Genomic DNA, 21,304 nt, shown 5'->3' on the forward strand with positions numbered 1-21,304 from the left:
AATATATTCTCCTTGGGCCACTTAAAAGGTATGAAGATAGGCACAGTCTATGATAGAACCTTTTGTGTATCTTTAGTCGACTTGCCTGTGACTATATAAAATGCTAGGTAAACCATTATTTCGGTAATGGATTCATTATCACTGCCGCCGCTGCCGAAGTCTTAATTTACTATCACTCACAATGGTTGCAAGTGGTTCGAGAAAGGAGGCCCTGGTTTTTCTTATTATTTCTTTTCCCATTATTTTGGGCCAAATTGTATCTACGAAAAATATCATTCTGGAATGCATAAGTATCTTTTATTGTAATGGAAATGTGCCCGTCTGTGGGACGAATGGAACACATTGTTGGAATTCGAAAAGTGATTGTGAACGAGTCAAATTTAATTGCTTACAATTGTATAAAAAAGGTAATATTGACAGAAGTGACATTATGTTTAATGATGATTTTAATTATCTCTCCATTATTAGATTTTGATAAGATCGACTTGAGCTATTGTGGAGAATTTACAGTGGGAGAAATTAAGGAGTGTTGTGTTAGAAAGAAATGTTCGGATAAAAAGGAACAAATTTGTGCTCAAACTGCGACGTTAGATAGTTCTGGGAAAAAGTGTAGATGGTTTGGAAATAGATGTGAATTGCAGAATCATAATTGCGGAAATAAAACAGGTAAGTTGATTTTTTCAGAGTCAATTGTGTTTTATTTAAATACTTGAATTATTTGTTTGAAGAAATTTTTAAAGAAACTGACAAATCTTTTTGTAACTTTGAATATGGCAACACTGAACAACAATGTATGGACTCAAATGCTAAGAAAAATGAAACTTTACTTGGAAGTTAATAGAAGTGTCATCTACATTCTACAATTATTGTTTATTTAAATTAATGTTGATAATAAAATTTACTATTTCAACAAAATTAAAAGATCTTTGTAAGTTTTTTTTAATTTTTTAAGAAGTATTTAATTTTGGAATAGAATAAAACATTGACATAAAATTTACTTTTTTTCAAAAATAATCCTCTGCCACGAAAATAATTCCGGCATATGATTGCCCGGACGGCTCGGGCCTAGTCTAATCTGAATGTCATATTTTTGATGATTTGTCTGTGTTCGTATATTGGGAATAACGGAGGGACTTTTGTAATTCAAGCGGGTAATCTTTTCGGGATTATCTGCATAGACCAAAGACTTTATAATTTACATACCCACAGAAAATAATCAAGCGTCTTTAAATATCACGAGGCCAATTCATCCACCCGTAACATGAAACTATGTTACGTTTACTTCAAGAAATCAATTGTAGCACGACCTCTGTGAAATGTTGCGCCATCTTCTTTAATTCACAGCAAAACGGTCAACAATGACTGTTACGCTCTGGTAAGCATCGTTTTTAAGGAAGTACGAATTAATTATTTCAACAATCCATGAAACACACTAAAAAGTCAGTTATTGTTGATGTGGATGACTTTTGCATTCCTGATAAACCTTAAGACACAATTTTCAGGCCAGTTTAAAAAAACTAGATTTTGCTTATCGGTGTGATCTTTGATTACAGAGCATTCATTTTTTGGCTTAAAAAGTAAACTTTAGGTAAAATACCCAGAGCGATATATTTTTATATTTTAAAGAACATTTTTTCGTTATAAAGTTTGGATAATTCAAAGAGATTTTTTTTTATAATAAACACACACCTTATTATGCAGAGGCACAGTGTGGGCACTAGGAAGAGGAGAGAGGGTTTAAAAGGAGATGTCGGTGCACATTGGTTTTGAATTCTGAATATTGCAATGACTAGGAAAGACAGAGTGTGGTAAGGCATTCCACATTCGCGTAGTACGGCTAAAGAACGAATCTCTATACTTGACAGTATGGCCGAAATTGGGCTCGGGGGTATACTGAAGAGCATTCCTAGAAGAGCGAGTATAACGGTTGAACTGTTTAAGGGGAGGAATGCAACTGGCTATTTCACTAGAGCATAAGCCGTTAAAATAACGATAAAAAAGGGTCAGACAAGAGACCTTACGACGATGTTCAAGCGAAGTAAATGGACTTATGATGATATGATCAATTTAAATGCTCTAAGTTCAATACTATCCAAGAGGCTTAAGTAAGTTGCAGGAGCACCAGCCTAGAGATGAGAGTTATACTCAAGCTTTGGACGTATGTAAGTCTTGTAGATAATAGCCAGATCAGAAAGGGTGAAATATTTCTTGCATCGCCTAAGGAAACCCCAACACCTTGCGGCATTTTTGGCGACATCATTCCACAAGAGTTGGTTGGTGAGACACATACCGAGAATATCTAGGTGTTCAGTATTCGTTATGCAAGTGCCATCCATGGATAATTGCAATGGGGGTACATCTAGCTTTAACGATACAAGACAGCATTGGGGTTTCGAAGCATTAAATTCCACGCGGTTTTTGAATCCCCATTGTACAATGCTGTGTAGGTCGGAATTTAATGAGCTTATCATATTTTTTCATTGCAGTTCCACATCCGAAGAAGAGGAACGTGAATCTGAAAACGAATATGAAAAGCTAAGAGTACTATCGTCAGCGAAACAATATATTGGATTAGATATTGCAGACAGGAGATCATTAATAAATATGAGAAAGAGTGTTGGAGATAGAACAGAGCCCTGGGGCACACCAGCATTTATTTTATGGTTTTCAGACTTGAATCCATCTAATACTACTTGTATTGAACGATTCGAAAGGTAATTACTAATCCAATGAAGCAGGGATTCATGCAAACCGAAAGCACGCATTTTCGATAAGAGAGCCTGATGCCAAACCCTATCAAATGCCTTCAAATATCAAGTGCAATAATCTTACTGTCTCCAAAGCGATGTAAAGATTTGCTCCAATGTTCGGTGAGATGAACCATGAGATCAAGAGTGGACCTATTGCTTCGAAAGTCGTACTGCAGGTCATTAAGAAGCTTTGGATCTTCAAGATATTTCTTGAGCTGATAATTAATAATTGTTTCCATGACCTTGGAAAGAAGGGACGTAAGTGCAATCAGTCATTAATTAGAGGGTGAGGAAGATTCGCCTTTTTTGATTATGGGCTGGTTAAATGCAGTTTTCCATCCTCTCGGAACGAGACCTAAGTAGGACAGATGAAAAAGCTTACGCATTGGTTTTGCCAGCGTTGAAGAACACCTCTTCAGAATAAAAGCGGGATACCATTTATGAGTGTTTAGATCTCTAAGGACTCTTGACACAGTACGAGTGCGAAAAAAGATAGAATCACTAACTCGCTCAAGTACAAGTGGAGTCATAACACTCACTGGCAGCATTGAATTAGTGACGAACTGCCTAGCAAAAAGATTATAGCTTTCTCTTAAGAGATTACAAAAGGAGTGTCATTGACAACGAGTAGGAACCGATGAAGAGGATGAATTCCTCATGTTTTTTACAAATTAACAAAAATGTTTACTGCCTTTGGGACATTGCAGTATTTTTTGCCGTTACTTTTGGTCATGTCAAAATTTGGTCCGTCAAATATGGGCGTTGCAGGCCATCCTGGCTTGTTTGAACTTTGTCCGGCTTTCCTCAGTACGGTTGGTTTTATAGCAAAGGAAACTTACCTCTTTGGCCCTAATAACCTTTTACAGCTCGCATCGAACCATGCGTTTTCCTTGTTTCTGATATTTTCAACCCTGTTCGGTATAAAAGTTCTCATTCCCAGGAGAATTAAACTTGTCCCAGTTGGCTTTCTCGTATTGCCAAACGGTTCTCTTAGGAGCTTTTTCTTTAACTAAACAGCTTTGCTGATAAACACAATGATCAGATGTGCCTAGAGAAGATAGAACACTTACAGTGTACTTAGGGTCAGAGGTAAGAAACAAGTCAAGAATGTTTTCTTCTCGACCTTCAACGTCCGATATTCGTGTGGGCTCGTTGACTAGGTGAGTTCGGTGGTTCAACTCAGCAAAGATTTCTGCATACACTCCATCGGGTGTTGTCTGGCCTGAATGTTGAAACCATGAAAAATTTTGTAAATTGTAATCGCCCGTAACAACGATTTCAGTGCTAGGAAAGGACGACAAAATTCTTTGGCTGAAATCAGACAAAGCATCAAATTCACGAGAAGTTGATACTCTATTTAAATTAGAAGATAATGGAAGCAGAAGTGAATGATTTGCTTATTTACGGAGAATTTAAACAACATATAATTAAAAAAGGAATTGATGCAAGTACCATATTGTGGTAGAAACTGAAAAGCAACATCATTCCTAATGTATATGGCGAGAATAAAGGCACCAAGCTATACTTCAGAATCCTCACCTACTTGGGTTTTACTTATTGCCAAAACAGCTGGCCTGTATGAAACAGTAAGGCGGTATGCTAACAAAAAATTCGCCCTTAGCCCACGAATATTACAATAATCTACTCTGAATTGTCCAGTCATTGCAAAATAAAAAAAATGTCTAAAACCAAAACAGATAAAGATGAGAAAATAAATTCACTAAATCGAATTTTAAAAAAAATTACATATATAGGATAAACTAATGATATAAAGTATTGTTTTTTCATTTGTTCGAACACGCTTATCTCAGGAATTTTTTTCTGATTTGAAAAATTCTTGCATTAGAAATTATTTAAACAACATAATGCTAAGACTAATACAAACGTATCACCAACACATAATGTTTCAAATCGGTAATTTGTTCCCTTTTGATAGCTTCCACTGCGTGCGCTGCGAAAACGGTTAAAGTTTTTCTAAAATAATGTTTAAATGTTCCCCTTTAATATATATAAAACATTGACAACATGTCCTAAAGTGTATATGAAAATAAATATCAAAATTCAATAAATTATCTTTATCAAACTTTTATTTAATTTTTTTAACTTTATCCGTTAAATATACAATATCAATCAAAAAAGGACGTCAGTGTAAAAAGCTTAAAGATAACTAAATTTATCTCAATTAAGCTACAATTATTTGTGTATACAAGCAAATTAAATGGCGCCCAACGCAAAGACCAATTCAGTTGAAATCATTCAGAAAACTTTATGTAAGACACTTACAAATTAAAAAATAATTAATTTAGTTTATGTGTTAGTGATAGTACACAATTATCTATTTACTAAATTTACATTCAGATCAAAATTCTATTTTACAGAATAAATTCTTAAATATTGATAATAGAGAAAAGAAACTACACCCAAACTAATAAAATATTGAATTTCAAACTTTTCTTATCAACAACAATTTTGGTATAAATACAAACTTGTTTTATAACAAAAAACGAATTTTTATTAAATTTAAGGTGGCTGCCACATTAAATAAAGACGAAGACATTTTTAAGCTACTTACGTTACTTTCCTGCCTAATTTCATTTCCTTCTTTAATTTACATTTAACATCAGTGCTTAGCATTTCAGACGATCTAATTTCTTGCTAGCTTTTAACTGACAGCTCTTAAAAAATTGAAATAGAATCTTAAAAAAGCTTAAAAACATAACACACAAATAAATTATTTAGAATATAATCACCTCCATAACACCCCTGTCAACACAGGATACATCATAATATTGCACTTGTCAACTGACCAAACAAAATACTGAGAAATGAACCTGCCAACAAATTCAAATCCACCCTTAACACTCAACGTATACATGTGGATGTAGTACAATGTGCCATGAAATTCCATTTCGTTCCAACCCCAAAGACGAAAAATGGGATCTGTCAACAAAAAAGAAAATAACATCCCTCGTCTACTTATACAGAGTCGTTTGCATTGCATTCAATTCGTTTTGTAAACGTCATAATCATTCTTGTGTTTTCATACCGAGTACCGACTACCGCTGATGTTGCCGACTGCCGCGTAGCGACCTTAATCCGTCAATTTATTAAATTTCATCAACAAACAAAACAAAATTCCATAAAGTTTGTGCAAGTGCTTAGTTTTGTTCAGCTCTAAATATTTGTCTCATTTTTTAAAGAAGGTTTTTTTAAAATGAAGAAGTGTTGAATAAAGAAATAACAGTGAATGCAGAAGCAAACGATTCCTATTGCTAAATAAACAGCATGCTTCTGCTGCTGCTGCTACCGTGCTGCTGTCGTCGGTCGCTACTGCCAACCTAATTACACCACAGTGCAACGAGTAATTCAATACCGGTCTAATAAATTTGCTGCCCTTCAGAGTAATCTGACAGTTGTTGGCCACTAAGTACCGTATCTCATGGCAAAACAAACAGCTGCTGTTCAAACTGTCGAAATTCCGTTAAAATACATTTTGTGTTTCTTTTTCTTTTAGTTTTCTTTTAAATTCACGAAATAAAACAAATTGTCGGCAAAATTCTTCACCAAAGTGGAAAAACATAGACAAAAATGAAAAGTATGCGATGGGGGAGGAAAAAATCGATTTCATTCACCCACCGCCGCCGCGCCGCTATCACAGGTGAGTAAAACTCTGGTGCCAACGATGATGACGACGACGTCAACGACAACGACGGCAACGGCGACGTTTTGTAACGTTTAAAAAAAATGTAAACAAACCCCAATGTGAACCCAGAAAAAGCCATTAGCGTGGGCGTGTGAGAGTGAATGAGTGAGAGTAAGTGCAAAAAAAGAGAAAAAAGAAATAAAACAAAACAAAATAACGTGAAACACGCTCGAGTTCATCGTCTCCTGTGTTGAGTGTTGACTCTGACGGCGTGTGCATCATCAGCGCCAGAGAAAAGAACCCAAGTTAATATTAATCTTAGAAGGTGGGACTGTCTCCTCCATTGTCCATGATAATTATCGCCTGAAACGTCAAACCAAGCTTGTTGGAATTTTTTTTTACCGTTCGTTCGTTCTTCGTTCTATGGATTCATGGATTTCCTTCCATCATCATCATCCAACATAAGGCAGGCTTTCCACTTGGACAAGTTGCAAGCCGGCTGTTAATTAGTTTGTTTAGCAGACTGTGTTGCCAAGGGCAGAGGAATACCTTACCTATACCTAGGCTATTAAAAAAACGGAGTTCGCGCATAAAATAAACCAACACCAAAGACTGGCGCCGCGCTGTTCCGGGCGTTAAGTTATACATATAGGAAGAGCGGGAAACAAATTGCCATCACCGGAAAATACAAAATTCGCCCTAAAAGATTTATGCAGATTTTTCTAGATTTCCTGAGAAGCAAGATAATTAGAAGAAAAAAAGGCACACAAAAATAAGAGAAGAAGAAGGTAAGTCAATGTTGGACATTTATGTAGATTGGAAGCTACATGATATCTAGAGGGGAAGGTATAGGTTGTCGGTTAAGTAGAGCGATGTGGTATGAAATGATGAGGAATTTTTTACCGTTTTCGGTTAATGTTGCATGAAATTCTTCAAGGCAGGTTATTTTCATTAAATATTCAGTTAAAATACCTACAAGTTGGAAAAGTTTGGAAAAACCGAAAGTAGGTGTGGTGCTTAATTGAACAAGATGCATTGACTTATAAATTAATGAAAAAATCACCCTCATCATTAAAAAAAAATATGTGAACAAGGGAATTTTAAATGGTTATTTAAGAATATAAAATATTAGAAATCTGTTAATCAAAAATATATCAGGGTTGGGTATCTATAGTATCTCCTTTTAAGATAAGGTAATTTTGACACTGACAGCTGTTTGCCGCTGAAAATATTCACAATAAATAGCCAGTACTGCCAGGTTATGATTTTAGACAAAAATTCTTGTTTTATCAGATTATTTTCTCTCCGAATTAAAATAAAGAAAAACACCCATCAAATATCTTTGAGTCCAAAAAATATCAAATATGAAAACAGCTACATATATTTTGAACATATTAATCAAAAACCTAAAACAATCAGCAGCCGTAACTGAAAGCATATGGCAGTAGACCCAATTATGTATATTTCAATGCAATAGACACTTCAAACAGCTAGAAAAAGAAATTACTGGGCGTAAATGTCAACTTTACTTTCGGTAAATTGCGGATCTTGTGAGACGGAGGCTGTTTGTTTAGTGTTTGCAATTCGCAATCAAGGGCAAAACAAACAGACAACCTAATTCAAACTCTGTCAAACTTGGTTAGAAAATAATCAAATTGGCAACGCAGTCAGCAATTTTTAAGGATATTCAAAACTAAAGCTATGTATACACGATTGTAGGATATTTTAATATTGACAGATTTTTTGCAAAATATTTTTAACAATTTTATATCAAATATATGTTTATCTATCAAAAGCGCAAAAGAAAAATTGGTAGCCAATTATCAGTCAATTTTCTATCAAAAAGAAAAGTTCCTGTAATCTTCTGAAGCCATGTAAACACCCAGTTCTTTATATTTTCAAACAATTGGACAATAAAATCATCCAATTTTGAATTTTCTGGAAGTTTTTGAGCGGAAGCAACAAAACTTTATAGGAATTTAATAGAATTACAAAAAAAAAGAACTGGACATAATATGAAAAACTTTATAGATAATTCATGTAGGAGTTCGAAATCAGTCATTATTTCTGGGATGCAGATCATGAGAGAACATTGAGATGGCCATCAACGAATAAAAAGCAAAATGATCAAACAAAAATGTAAAAAAAATAGTTGCTTTCACTTTTAAAGTAAATTTTTTATTTTCTGTCACCTGTCAAAAACAATTGTCTTAAAATGTGATCATCAATTTATTGGTTTCTCAAGACTTCCAACCGTATAAACGGACAATTTTCTTTATAACTTAAGGTGGTGCTACATTCCTGTGTGAACTAGGGCCTCACCCAACAAACTTCTCCATCTTGCTCGATCCCTAGCTAGACGTCTCCAGTGTCGCGCTACAAGTTGGGTGAGGTCACTTTCAACTTGTGCGCACCACCTGATCCGCGGTCTTCCTCTACTGCGCTGTCCTTTGGGTGTGGATTCGAAGACTTTCCGGGCCAGAGCATTGGTTTCCATGCGCTCTACGTGACCCAGCCATCTTAGTTGTTGGACTTTTACCCGCTAAGTCTACGTCGCTGTACATCTCGTCCTTTCATCTTCTCCTCCACTCCACTTCGATGCATACGATACCAAAGATTACACGAGTAACTTTTCCCACGAACCGACCCAAGGTGCTTACATCCGCTTTTGTCATAGTCCATGCTTCTGCACCGTATAGCAGGACGGGGATGATAAGAGTCTTATAACCAACCACATTGCTAACCAACTTATCTCCAGCTGCTTTAAAGAGCTCGGCATTCAAGCCATATGCTCCAGCGCCTTTATCAGACTTAAGCTTAGATATGGCAATCTTTACCTCGTCTAAGTCGGGAGGATGGGATTGTTGGCTTTCGACGTCTATGTTGAATGGATCATCCTACCTGACAGTGGAATTCAGTTCGTCGTCACCGTTATACAGTGTGCAGAAGTGGTCCTTCCATATCCTCAGCATTGACTGCGGTTCCACTTTGATGTTTCCACTTTCGTCTTTGCAGCCACTGGTTTTCGATACATTGTGTTGGCGGCAGAGAACTTTGAGAGAGGTTACTTGTAAATCGGTCGGAAAAGGATTTGGCGATCTCTGGCGATTGTCGCCGTTCTACGTTGTACCTTCTTCCAGCACCTCCCTGTTTTGCCTTGGGTCTGGAAATCCACAAACGGACGAGATTGGCAGGGATGCCAAAACTAGACATGGCTCTATACAGCTCGCCCCTGCAGAAGCTGTCATATGCGCCTTTGAAATCGATGAAAAGATGGGGGTAGATAACTTTGAAAAAGGTTACTTGTAACCCGGTCGGAAAAGGATTTGACGATCTCTGGCGATTGTAGCCGATCGAAGTTGTACACCTCCCTGTTTTGCCTTGGGTCTGGAAATCCGCAGTGCTACCTTGGTTACAACGACGTAGTGGCCGAGTCGATGTTAGCTCCTCGGAAAGTTCATACATCCATAATGCTGGAAGCGTGTCTGGCGTCGATCGCAATATGGTCAATCTGGTTGACGGTAGATTGATCCGGAGAACTCCAAGTTTCTTTGTTGATATTGAGGTGTGGAAAATGCGTACTGGCTATCATGACGTTTTGCCCCGCAGAAAAATCTATGAGCCTGCATCCGTTGTCGGAATTGTTGTTGTGCAGGCTGTTCTTCCCGATTATTTCAACAAAGATTTCTTTCCTTCCCAGCTTGGCATTTAAATCGCCCAGGACTATTTTAATATCGTTCCTAGGACACTGCTCATACGTTTTGTCTAAGAGCTCGAAGAACATATCTTTGGTGTTGTCATCTTTCTCTTTTGTTGGGTCGTGCGCACATATCAGGCTGATGTTGCCAAATTTAGCCTTGATGCGTGTGGTCATGAGGCGCTCATTGATGCACCTATAGCTCAAGTCTAAGTCTGCCTAAGTCTGGCTCAAATGACGAAGCCGCATCCAAATAAGCGCTGTTGTTTTTCACGGTAGCAGTCACCATAGTAAATATCGCAGTTTTTCATCCTCTTTTTGCCCGGCCCATCCCATCGTATTTCCTGGATGGCGGTGATGTCTGCTTTACGGCAGTCTAGGGCCTCTGCCAATTCTACGGCCGCACGTGGTCTGTTAAGGGACCTTACATTCCACGTGCATATCCGAAGTTCGTTGTCCTTAATTTGTTTGCGTAGGTTGGCAACAGTTAATCGGTCCGTATCCAAAGGTTTTTGGTGCTTGGCAACTATGAGGTTTTTACGTGGCCAGGAAGTCACCCCGACGGCACAATCCCCAACTTGGATGGCCAGATCCTAAGTATAACTCCAAGGATGGGGGGCCGGATAAAACCGCTCCTTATAGGTCTGGGCTCCTAATGTGATTATTTTTGATTTACGAGTACAACGATCAAGAAAATTGTATCAGTAAAGTACATAGTTAGTTTTAAAATTATTTAAGAATCCCAAAATGACAAAAAATACATGTCCTGTTCTGCTCTACCACCAGCTCCCTAAACAGTTTAACCTTTCTAAACAATGGTCCTTGAAAATTTAGTGAAGCTGTCATTTGACAGATATTATTTTCAATTGTTAATGACATAAAGTCTATATTACAACAAATTAAAAATCCATTGATTTCTTTAAAAAAAATAAGCATTTTTATCAAATGTCAACATAAAACTTTTTAAAAACTCTATTCAAAGAATACACATCTGTCTACATTTTATTTTCAATAAAACCTTAATTTAAATTGGAATGTTTAACCCTATTTATCACCAAAATAATACACTTACTTAAATCCAAATTCAAGGTGTTGCTAATTCAATTTTCAAATTCAAATACCGTAACAACAAGTGCACTTTAACACTAATTGAACACCTCTTAAAAAACACATTCCCCTTTTTTCCCATATTGAGCATTTTCAGTATACGATTACCAAAAAATGCAACAACTGTCAGTGTAAGTGATTTTGATATTTTTAATCGAAAAATTCCTTACCCACCCTTTTTCCTTAAAATTGCTTTGGTAAATACTCAGCAGGAACAAAAATAAAAAAACATAATTGAATTGGAATTGAAAAACAATTCAAGAAGAGAATACAAGTGAAGACAAATAAGAATAGAAGAAAAAACGAAAGGAAAACCACCGACTCAAAGAAATACGATGGTCATCGATAGTGAAACCATAAGTTGTATAAAATCGTTATCGTCACGTCACGCCCTCCTCCGCATGTAATGCAGTATAGTGTAGACGTCATGCAGCGGCAGTCAGTTTTTTTTAAACATCCAACACATTTTGTAGATACCTTTTTTCTTTACATACGTTACTTACCTCCATCATCAAACAAATGTCAGAACAATCAGAAACAACGATAAAGATCGGATTACAAAACGAATAAGGGAGAAAACAAGTGAAAGTCCTCGCTTATTTATTGGATAATACCTTAACCTGCTAGAAAAGATAAAGATAAATATTTCTATACGTATGTATGTCTAATAGAAATATTTGTTGAATATGCATGACGTCATGACGTTTCTCAGAATATATATACAAAGGTCGCAATAACAAAGGTCATAGACATCAAGAACAACGTGAACATCGTGTCGTTTCAAAAAGAAACAAAATAATGAAAAGTAACACTATAGCAGTACCCTGGTGTGGTGTATGACAGATGACAGAAGTGTAAAAGATTTTATTTGTGAAGAATTCTCCCGCTCTCAAACTTTACACACCTTATGCCTTTGGTTTTCACTTTCGCTGATGCTATATATACGTACTATACCTATCCAAAGTCTTTGTAGGTTGTGTGATGATGACAAGTGGTATTTTGTAGCGCCCTCTGGTAGGTAAGCCAAATACAAATTTCTCTTACTGTCACTTTTGACGTGAATTGCTTACGGTAATCTACAACTGATTAGTGTCCAATTACCACTTTCTTCTTCGGTTACTTCCAAAGAGTATACATAATATAGATAATATGATTGCCAACAACTGCGTTCATTAGACGGTTGAGTTAAAATTGAGTGAGTGTGACAAAATTAAAAGGGGTGGAGGGGGGCGGTGTTGTATTTTTAATAAGACACGTGATGCCGGAACATTAAGTGATGTTAATGGAATATGATGATGATGATTGAGGCTAAATAAGGTGTAGGCAGGTATTTATAATGAGAAAGGTACATCAGCAACACCTTTGGACCATGACCGACCGTGTGAATTTGAGTAAAATTAATTTACATAAATTTGAATATTGTTGTGTCTCTTATGTTGTATTGAAATAATAGGAAAAAGGACCTTTAATGGGTGTTTTTTTTAGAGTTATAGAACTTTAGGGTGTTGATTCAATTTTTATTGGCTACAATTTTTGTAAGACGCCATGTGATTTATTTTAAGTTTGCCTTTGAATTTCAAAAATGCTTTATAATTGTTGAAATTTATTTTGAAAATAATGTCCGTTTTCAAAATACGCGGCACACGAATTTCATTTAGCGGTGAAGTTCACTTTTGGTTGAATGGATACGTCAATAAACAAAAGTGACATATTTAGAGTGATGGTAATCCTCACTGACCTAGTTAACAGAATTAAAGTCCAACGCTCCAGCCCGGAAGGTCTTCGAATCCAATTCCGAGTGATGGCGCAGTAGAGGAAGACCGCTACTCAGGTGGCGCACGCAGGTGGGTAAAGACTTCAACCAACTTGGCGTGCGAAACTGGAGACAGCTATAGCGTGGGACCGAGCTGGCTGGAGACGCATGTTGTTTAAAGACCAGGTCCTCCACGGACTGTAGCGCCACCTTATGTAAGTAAGTAAAGTAATCTAAAAGGTATGTTGAGACATATGTACACCCTTTTTTTAAGGTGTACTAGAATTTATATGGTTTTAATTAAAATAAATAAACAATAAATAAGGGTAACGCCTCGACCTATATGTTTGGGGTAATGTTGTCAGGAATATAGGGGAACTACAGTTCAAAGCCGAATCCCGATTTCTTAATTTGAGAAAGCACTTTTCATGACTTAATGAAGTAATCTTGAAAAAAACCGTGAAAAAACTGTATACGGTACAGGCAGGATTTTTTTTTCTTATAATATACACACACTCAATGGGATATTACTACCCTTATTATGCAGAGGCACAGTGTGGGCACTAGGAAGAGGAGAGAGGGTTTAAAAGGAGATGTCGGTGCACATTGGTTTTGAATTCCTAAATATTGCAATGACTAGGAAAGACAGAGTGTGGTAAGGCATTCCACATTCGCGTAGTACGGCTAAAGAACGAATCTCTATACTTGACAGTACGACCGAAGTTGGGCTCAAGTGTATATTGATGAGCATTTCTAGAAGCGCGAGTATTACGGTTGAACTGTTTAAGGGGAGGAATGCAACTGGCTATTTCACTAGAGCATAAGCCGTTAAAATAACTGTAAAAAAGGGTCAGGCAAGAGACTTTACGACAGTGTTCAAGCGAAGTAAATAAACTCATGATGATATTATCATCTATCAATTTAAATGCTCTACGTTCAATACTATCCAAGAGGCTTAAGTAAGTTGCAGGAGCACCAGCCCAGAGATGAGAGTTATACTCAAGCTTTGGACGTATGTAAGTCTTGTAGGTAATAGCCAGATCAGAAGGGGTGAAATATTTCTTGCATTGCCTAAGGAAACCAAACACCTTGCTGCATTTTTGGCAACATCGCGTATGTGATCATTCCACAAGAGGTGGTTGATGACACACATACCGAGAATATCGAGGTGTTCAGTCTGATATTGGCAATGGGAGTATATCTAGCTTAAACGATACAAGTACAAGACAGCATTGGGTTTTCGAAGCATTAAATTCCATGTGATTTTTCAATCCCCATTGAACAATGATGTTAAGGTCGGAATTTAATGAGCTTATCATATTTTGTAGTTGCAGTTCCACATCCGAAGAAGACTGATGTGATTCTGAAAACGAATATGAAAAGCTAACAGTAATATCGTCAGCGAAGCAATGTATTGGATTAGATGTCGCAGGCAGGAGATCATTAACAAAAATGAGAAAGAGTGTTGGAAACAAAACAGAGCCTTTGGGCACACCAGCATTTATTTTGTGGTTTTTAGACTTGAATCCATCCAATACTACTTGTCTTGAACGATTCGAAAGGTGATTACTAATCCAACGAAGGATTCATGGAAACCGAAAGCACGTATTTTTGATAAGAGAGCCTGATGCCAAACCCTATCAAATGCCTTTGAAATATCAAGTGCAATAATCTTACTTTCTCCAAAACGACGTAAAGATTTACTCCACTGTTCGGTGAGATGAACCATAGTCGACCTATTGCTTCAAAATCGGTACTGCAGGTCATTAAGAAGCTTTCGTTCTTCAAGATATTTCTTGAGCTGATAATAAATTAGCGTTTCCATCACCTTGGAAAGAAGGGACGTAAGTGCAATCAGACTGTAATTAGAGGGTGAGGAAAATTTGCCTTTTATGAGTATGGGCTGGACAAATGCAGTTTTCCATCCTCTTCGAAAGAGACCTGAGGAGTAGGACAGATGAAAAAGCTTACGCATTGTTTTTGCCAGCGTTGAAGAACACCTCTTTAGAACAATAGTCTGGATACCATCTGAACCGGCAGATTTATGTGTGTTTAGATCTCTAAGGACTCTTGCCACAATAAAAAGATTGGTCCCATAGAATCACTAACTCACTCAAGTACAGGCGGAGTCATAACACTCACTGGCAGCGTAGAATTAGTGGCGAACTGCCTATCAAAGAGGTTAGCTTTTTCTTAAGAGCTAACAAAAAGAGTGTCATTGACAACAAGCGTAGGAACCGATGAAGAGGGTGAATTCAAATGACCACAAATTTGTACTGCATTTGGGACATTGCAGTATTTTTTGCCGTAATTTTTGGTCATGTAAAAATTTGGTCCGTCGAATATGGGCGTTGCAGGCCTTCCTGGCTTGCTTGAACTTATTCCGGTTTCCTTGGGTAGGATACTTTTAACCCTGTTCAGTATAAAAGTTCTCATTCCCAGGAGAATTAAACTTGTTATCATATCAGCGCTGGCGTCAACGTCACTATCGAGGAAGCATATTGAACAGTTAAATATCCTGAAGTAATTATTTAGACCATCCCAGTTGGCTTTCTCGTAATGTAAAACGGTTCTCTTAGGAGCTTTTTCTTTAACTGAACACTTTTGAAACGAGAAATTTGCTGATATAACACAATGGTCAGATGTGCCTAGAGAAGATTTCTGCAAACACTCCATCGGGTGTTGTCTGGCCTAAATGTTGAAGCCATGAAGAATTGCGTACATTGAAATCACCCGTAACAACGATTTCAGTGCGAGGATAGGACAAAACAATTATTTGGATGAAATTAGACACAGCATCAAACTCACGAGAAGTTGATACTCTGTCTAAATTTGGGCTTCGATAAAGGAAGCAGTAGTGAATGATTTGCTTATTTACGGAGAATTTAAGCAGCATATAATTAAAAAAGGAATTGGTTCAAGTACCATATTGTGGTAAGAGCTGAAAAGCAACATCATTCCTAATGTTTATGGCGAGGCCATGATGGGAAAAGAATAAAGGCACCAAGCTATACCCATGAATAAAAAATTCAGCAAGATCGGAATCCTCACCTGCTTGGGTTTTACTTAGTGCCAAAACGGCTGGCCTGTATGAAACAGTTTGGCGGTACGACAATAAAAAATTCGCCCTTAGCCCACGAATATTACAATAATCTACTCTGAATTGTCCAGTAATTGCAAAATAAAAAAAAAATCTAAAATCAAAACAGAAATTCACTGAATTGAAACACAGAATAATCATCCATACCCTTCACTGCTAGTGTTATGCCTTAGCAGTGACAAGACCGATCCAACCCTGTGATGCAAAACAGTAAATTTAATTCAATAATTTGGATTAGGATTTGAACCTAAGACCTCTGTCACAATAGTCCAACGCACTAAAGCTGCGGGCACTAATTCTTATGGACTTATTGCTTGGTTGGCATATCAGACCTCAAAGATAATTTTGATCCAAGCATTTTTTGACAACCACAAATGTTAAAAAACTAAGATTCCTTTGACTTACTTTCCCGAGCTATTTTAAGGTCTCAAAATGTTATATAACAAGACTCAAAATAAAAATTCAGAGAAAGAAATACAAAATAAGAAACTCGAAGTAGTCTAAAAAGTAATAGGGTCAAGACGCTACCCTGATGCACACCGATTTTGTTTGGAAATTAAAGTATTGGAGGATTTTAATGGAAGATTTGGATGTTTTAAAAACATATGTTCCAAAATCCTTTTCCGCTTTTGAGTGATCGAGTAGGTCCTGCCGTTAAAGAATTTTAAAAACAATCAACAAAAAAAGTGCAGCCAGTGCCCTAGATTTTATTGGGGATACATACTGATGGAACAACAAAAGATAAATCTCTACTTCCTTTATTCCATCAGATTTGCTTTACAAAAGAACAATCTAACATCATAAACAGGAAATGTTATTCCTGCACGAATACAAAAAACAAAACAAAAAAAAAAAAAAATTAAATATAATTAACACAACTAGGTACAAATACAAAGGTATATATGAGTGTATATAGATACCGTTTCCAACTACAACAACATTAACAACTTAATTAGAATAATCCTCTCATTATCCTTTAAACTGGTTTTCCACATACACAAACACACATAACACTAAGTGTTGTGCGCTCGCAAACACAAAAGTGACTGTAGAAATAAGCTTATACGTGTATAGTGTAGTGGAACATGAGGGAGCCCCAGCTTGAGCCCCTATGCAACAACCCTATATCGTCAGTTCTCGTAGTCGTCGTTGTCGGAAGGCTTGATGGTTTAAGGATTCGGTATAGTAGCAGTTACAAAAGCTGACGCAAAGCAACTAAAAGGATAAAAAGCAACAAAATTAAAATAAAACTGGTTAAAAAAAGAGTTTGTAACAACATTATAAACATCCTCCCCCTTATCTCTCCACTCTACACCCTCATTTACGACTCACAAGTGGTTACACACACTCACTTCACTCTCTACTTATTTGTCTGTCACATCACATGTAAATTCGTCCCTCTAGAGATGTATTCATCCTTCTTACTCATTAATTTCCGACTCTGTGGCTCGTATTTCGTATTAATGTTGAGTTTTATTTTTATTTTTATGTTTTTCTTTTTTGTGTTTTGTTTAATTTGTGTATTATAAACTTTTGTCTACACCACAGCACCCACCCGTATCCTCATCTTCCCCACACACGTTACTATAGTGATTTTAATTTAAAACAACAGTAGAATAGCAGTTAAATAAAAGGATGTGATGTTTGTGGGTATAGGTATATAAATAAGTTAAGGTACCTACCTATAGCACTTGGTATACCTTTAACTAAAGCTTTTAAGTTCAAAACAACAACTTATCATAAAATGTGTGTGAAGTGTAGGAGAACAAAAGTTAGTGGATTTAGAATAGTGATGGTTTATTATGTTAAGTGTATGATTTTTATGTTGGCCTAGGAAACAAATATAAATAAGAACGGCACATTTTTTGGAAACATTCATAAAATATTTAAATATGGAAATGTTTTCATTCATAATAAAAGAATTTTGTTAATTGGCAGAAAAGGACTTAAGTGTCCTTTTTTTGAAAAAATATCAAAATGTTGAAATATTTTTTAAAAACAATTGAATGATGGCTTTGTTTTAGAAAAGAACTTAACTCTTAGTTTGAGAAGTGTTCTGTTCCTGTAAAACTATTAGGAGTATCCGTTATATTAGGGACTTGATTCTATTGTTTTTTTAAACTTTTGAACAGTATCAAGTAGTCTATACTAAATAGAAGGAATTTCCTTTTATGCATAACGTCTTGGGGTATTATAAGTAAATGAAATTTCTTGAGTGCGTTTTAATTGTATCCAAAGAGACGTTAAAAATAGTACCTTTAGTTTAAGATTTAAACACAAAGCCGCAAAATAAGTTTATCTTCAAAAATTTAAATGCTATTTTATTTCTCAAAAAAACTTAATTTTTTCTGAAATTTGTATAAAAACTGATACTTTGTATTTAAAGTTTTTCAATTTTTGTTTTTAATTATTAAAAATTGTGTAAAAAGAAACAGAAAATTATTGGAATCGGTTCATTAGTTCTTGAGAAAACTTAAAAATAAAATAACGATTCTATGGGGATACTCTTACGGAGAAATACAAAAAAGTAAAACAAAAAGTTTTAGAGAATATTTAATAAAAATCTATCTGCTTGTTTTTGAGAAAATTCAAATTTTTGACACAAAAAAAAACTTTAATAATAATAATAAATAAAATAGTGCTTGACGCGAATCACCTTGAAGCCTTTAATTAAAAGTTTAAAGTTTTAACCCACGCTGATAACTTCCGATCCTTGCTCGCCTATCAATTTTATAAAACTTTAAAAAAAATATTAATAAAAAGTTTGAAGTCAATTTCTACCTCTGTTCCTATAATACTTGAGTTAAAAACCATTTGTTATAAGTTTTTTTTTGTTGGTTTTGAAGGTTTTCGTTCATTGTTAACAAATGCATTCAATTGAATTTTTCTAATAAAATAATTTAAAGTTATCAAAAATATTTTCATTGTTTTGTTTCCGATTTTTATTTTTGTCAACCAGCTTTTATTAGGATTTTTTTAAAGTTTTCATTTCTTTTACAAAAATATCCATTTTTCTAAGAACATTATCTAAAGTCAACAACAAAATTTGCATAGTATGAATTAATATTGATGTAGACATGTGCATTCAAGAGGACACAAGCGTCCACAGGTTTTTCGCAAAACCCATCTCTGTCTATCAACTCCTACTCTCACCTCCCCGCGGTGAACATCGCGTGCCTAGTACCTCATTTGGATAGTTCTTTTGCGGATTATCCGGCTCCCCGTCCTTGGAGTTAAACTAAGGATCTGGCCATCTGGGTTGGGAAGTCTCGGGGTGACTTTCTGGCCACGTACTCGTAAACAATGTCTTTAGTTGCAAAGCACCAACAAACCTCGGATACGTACGGATTGACTGTTGACAACCCACGCAAACGAAATAAGGACAACGAACTTCGGATCTGTACGTATAATGTTAGGTCCCTTAATAGAGCACGTGCAGCCGAACAATAAGCGGAAGCCCTAAAGTGCTGCAAGGCAGATATTAGCGCCATCCAAGAAGTGCGATGGGATGGAACGAGCAAACGCAAATTAAAAGACTGCGATGTATACTACGGCGACTGCTACCGAGAACAAAGACAGCATCTATTTGGGGTGCGGATTTGTTGTTGGAACTAGACTCAGGCAAAAAGTCTTGAGTTTCAACAGTGTGAGCGAGTGCATCACGACAATCCGCATCAAGGCTAAATTCGCCAACATAAGCCTCATATGCGCGCATGCCCCAACAGAGGAGAAAGATGAAGACACCACAGACATATTCTTCGAGCTCTTGAACAAGACATATGAGCAGTGCCCTAGCTATAACATTAAAATTGTCTTATGAAATTTTAATGCCAAGCTAGGAAGAGAAGACATCTTCGGTCGCATAATCGGAAGATACAGCCTGCACAACCGACACCACCTCCGCCAAGGGATTCAGGCTGATCAATTTCGCTGCGGGGGGCGATACGTTCTGGTAGCTAGTACGCAGTTCACGCATCTTAATATCCACAAGGGGACATGGAAATCTCCTGATCAATCAACTGTCAACCAGATGGACCATATTGCGATCGACGCACGACACTTCTTCAGTATACAGGATATCCGAACATTCCGAGGGGCCAGCATTGACTCGGACCTCTACCTCGTTGTAGCCAAGGTACGGCTACGGATATTCCGATCCAAGCTAAAACAAGGAAGTAATGTGAGAAGATTCGACGTTAGACGACTACAATCAAAAGAGAATGCTATGTCCTTTTCCGATCAAGTCTCTAATATACTCTTAAGAAGTTCTATGCTGCCTGCATTAAGCAAAAAAAGCCTGCAAAACCAGTGGCAGCATTGCCTTGCAGCCATCAGAGATGCCACCTCTAAAGTGCTATGTTTCACACGGCCACAACAGGAATACACAACAGCGCTGCACAAAAGGACTAGAGCTGCTCGCGAGCTCTACGAGCAGGAGACTAGAGAGGAACACCGACTTCTTAGATGGAAAAAAAGAGAGCATGAGGAGCACGCCATCGAGGAGATAGAGGGATGTCACAACAGGAATTAGGTTCCTCAATTTTACCAAAAAGTAAAAAAAACTCCCAAAGGTACCAGCCACGAACCGAAGCCTGTAAAGACGATCAGGGGAAAATGGTAGTAGAACCGCAGTCGATGCTGAGAATATGGAAAGACCACTTATCCAAATTATATAACGGCGATGACGAACCGAATTCCGCTGTAAATGAGACAGAACCACTCAATCTCGGCGACGCAGATCAACAATTCCGCCGATGAAGTGAAGATAGCTATATCTAAACTGAAGTTAAACAAAGCTGCTAGAGCTGACGGCATCGCTGCAGAACTGTTCAAAGCAGCAGGCCATGACTTGTTAGGGAGCATGCACCAACTCATCTGCAAAATATGGTCGGAAGAAAGCATGCCCGATGAGTCATCAGTCTCCTTAACATTGCGAATAAGATCCTCTCTGCCATATTATGTGAACGTCTGAAGCCATTCGTCAACAACCTGCTAGGTCATTATCAGTGTGGCTTTAGACCAGGAAAGTCCACTATCGACCAAATATTCACACTACGGCACATCATGGAAAAAACCAAGGAACTTCAAATCGATACCCACCGCAATTCTTTATCGATTTTGAAGCCGCGTATGACAGCATCTATACGGAAGAGCTCTTCAGAGCAATGTCTAGTTTTGGCATCCCTGTCAAACTTATCTGTTTGTGCAGAATGACGATGGAGAACGCACGCTGCTCTATCAAGGTTGGAAAAGA

The 21,304-nt window shown here is 36.9% G+C and overlaps 2 protein-coding genes across 2 annotated transcripts in view; both read left to right on the forward strand.

The window, feature by feature from the left end:
* The first annotated feature begins 305 nt into the window (after nt 1-305).
* On the forward strand, nt 306-854 carry LOC129944764 (uncharacterized). The gene is made up of 3 exons (XM_056054428.1): nt 306-396; nt 469-666; nt 729-854. Exons 1-3 carry the CDS (start codon nt 306-308, stop codon nt 836-838), a joined length of 399 nt encoding a protein of 132 aa, XP_055910403.1. The 3' UTR covers nt 839-854.
* A 6,028-nt stretch (nt 855-6,882) lies between these two features.
* LOC129948050 (protein folded gastrulation) overlaps nt 6,883-21,304 on the forward strand; it is a 176,081-nt gene continuing 161,659 nt past the window's right edge. Inside the window, exon 1 of the mRNA XM_056058862.1 lies at nt 6,883-7,181. The gene's annotated coding sequence lies outside the window, so the exon portion shown is untranslated. The remainder of the gene's footprint in view (nt 7,182-21,304) is intronic.

The sequence above is a fragment of the Eupeodes corollae genome, chromosome 2 (assembly GCF_945859685.1).
Source record: "Eupeodes corollae chromosome 2, idEupCoro1.1, whole genome shotgun sequence".
In the NCBI taxonomy this organism is placed as follows: domain Eukaryota; kingdom Metazoa; phylum Arthropoda; class Insecta; order Diptera; family Syrphidae; genus Eupeodes; species Eupeodes corollae.

Excerpts from the sequence above, each read along its gene's own strand:
- LOC129944764 (XM_056054428.1), top strand. The coding sequence starts at position 306 with ATGGAAATGTGCCCGTCTGTGGGACGAATGGAACACATTGTTGGAATT. Across the intron at positions 397-468 it reads AAATTTAATTGCTTACAATT|ATTTTGATAAGATCGACTTG; the intron begins GTATAAAAAAGG and ends CTCCATTATTAG. Across the intron at positions 667-728 it reads TAATTGCGGAAATAAAACAG|AAATTTTTAAAGAAACTGAC; the intron begins GTAAGTTGATTT and ends ATTTGTTTGAAG.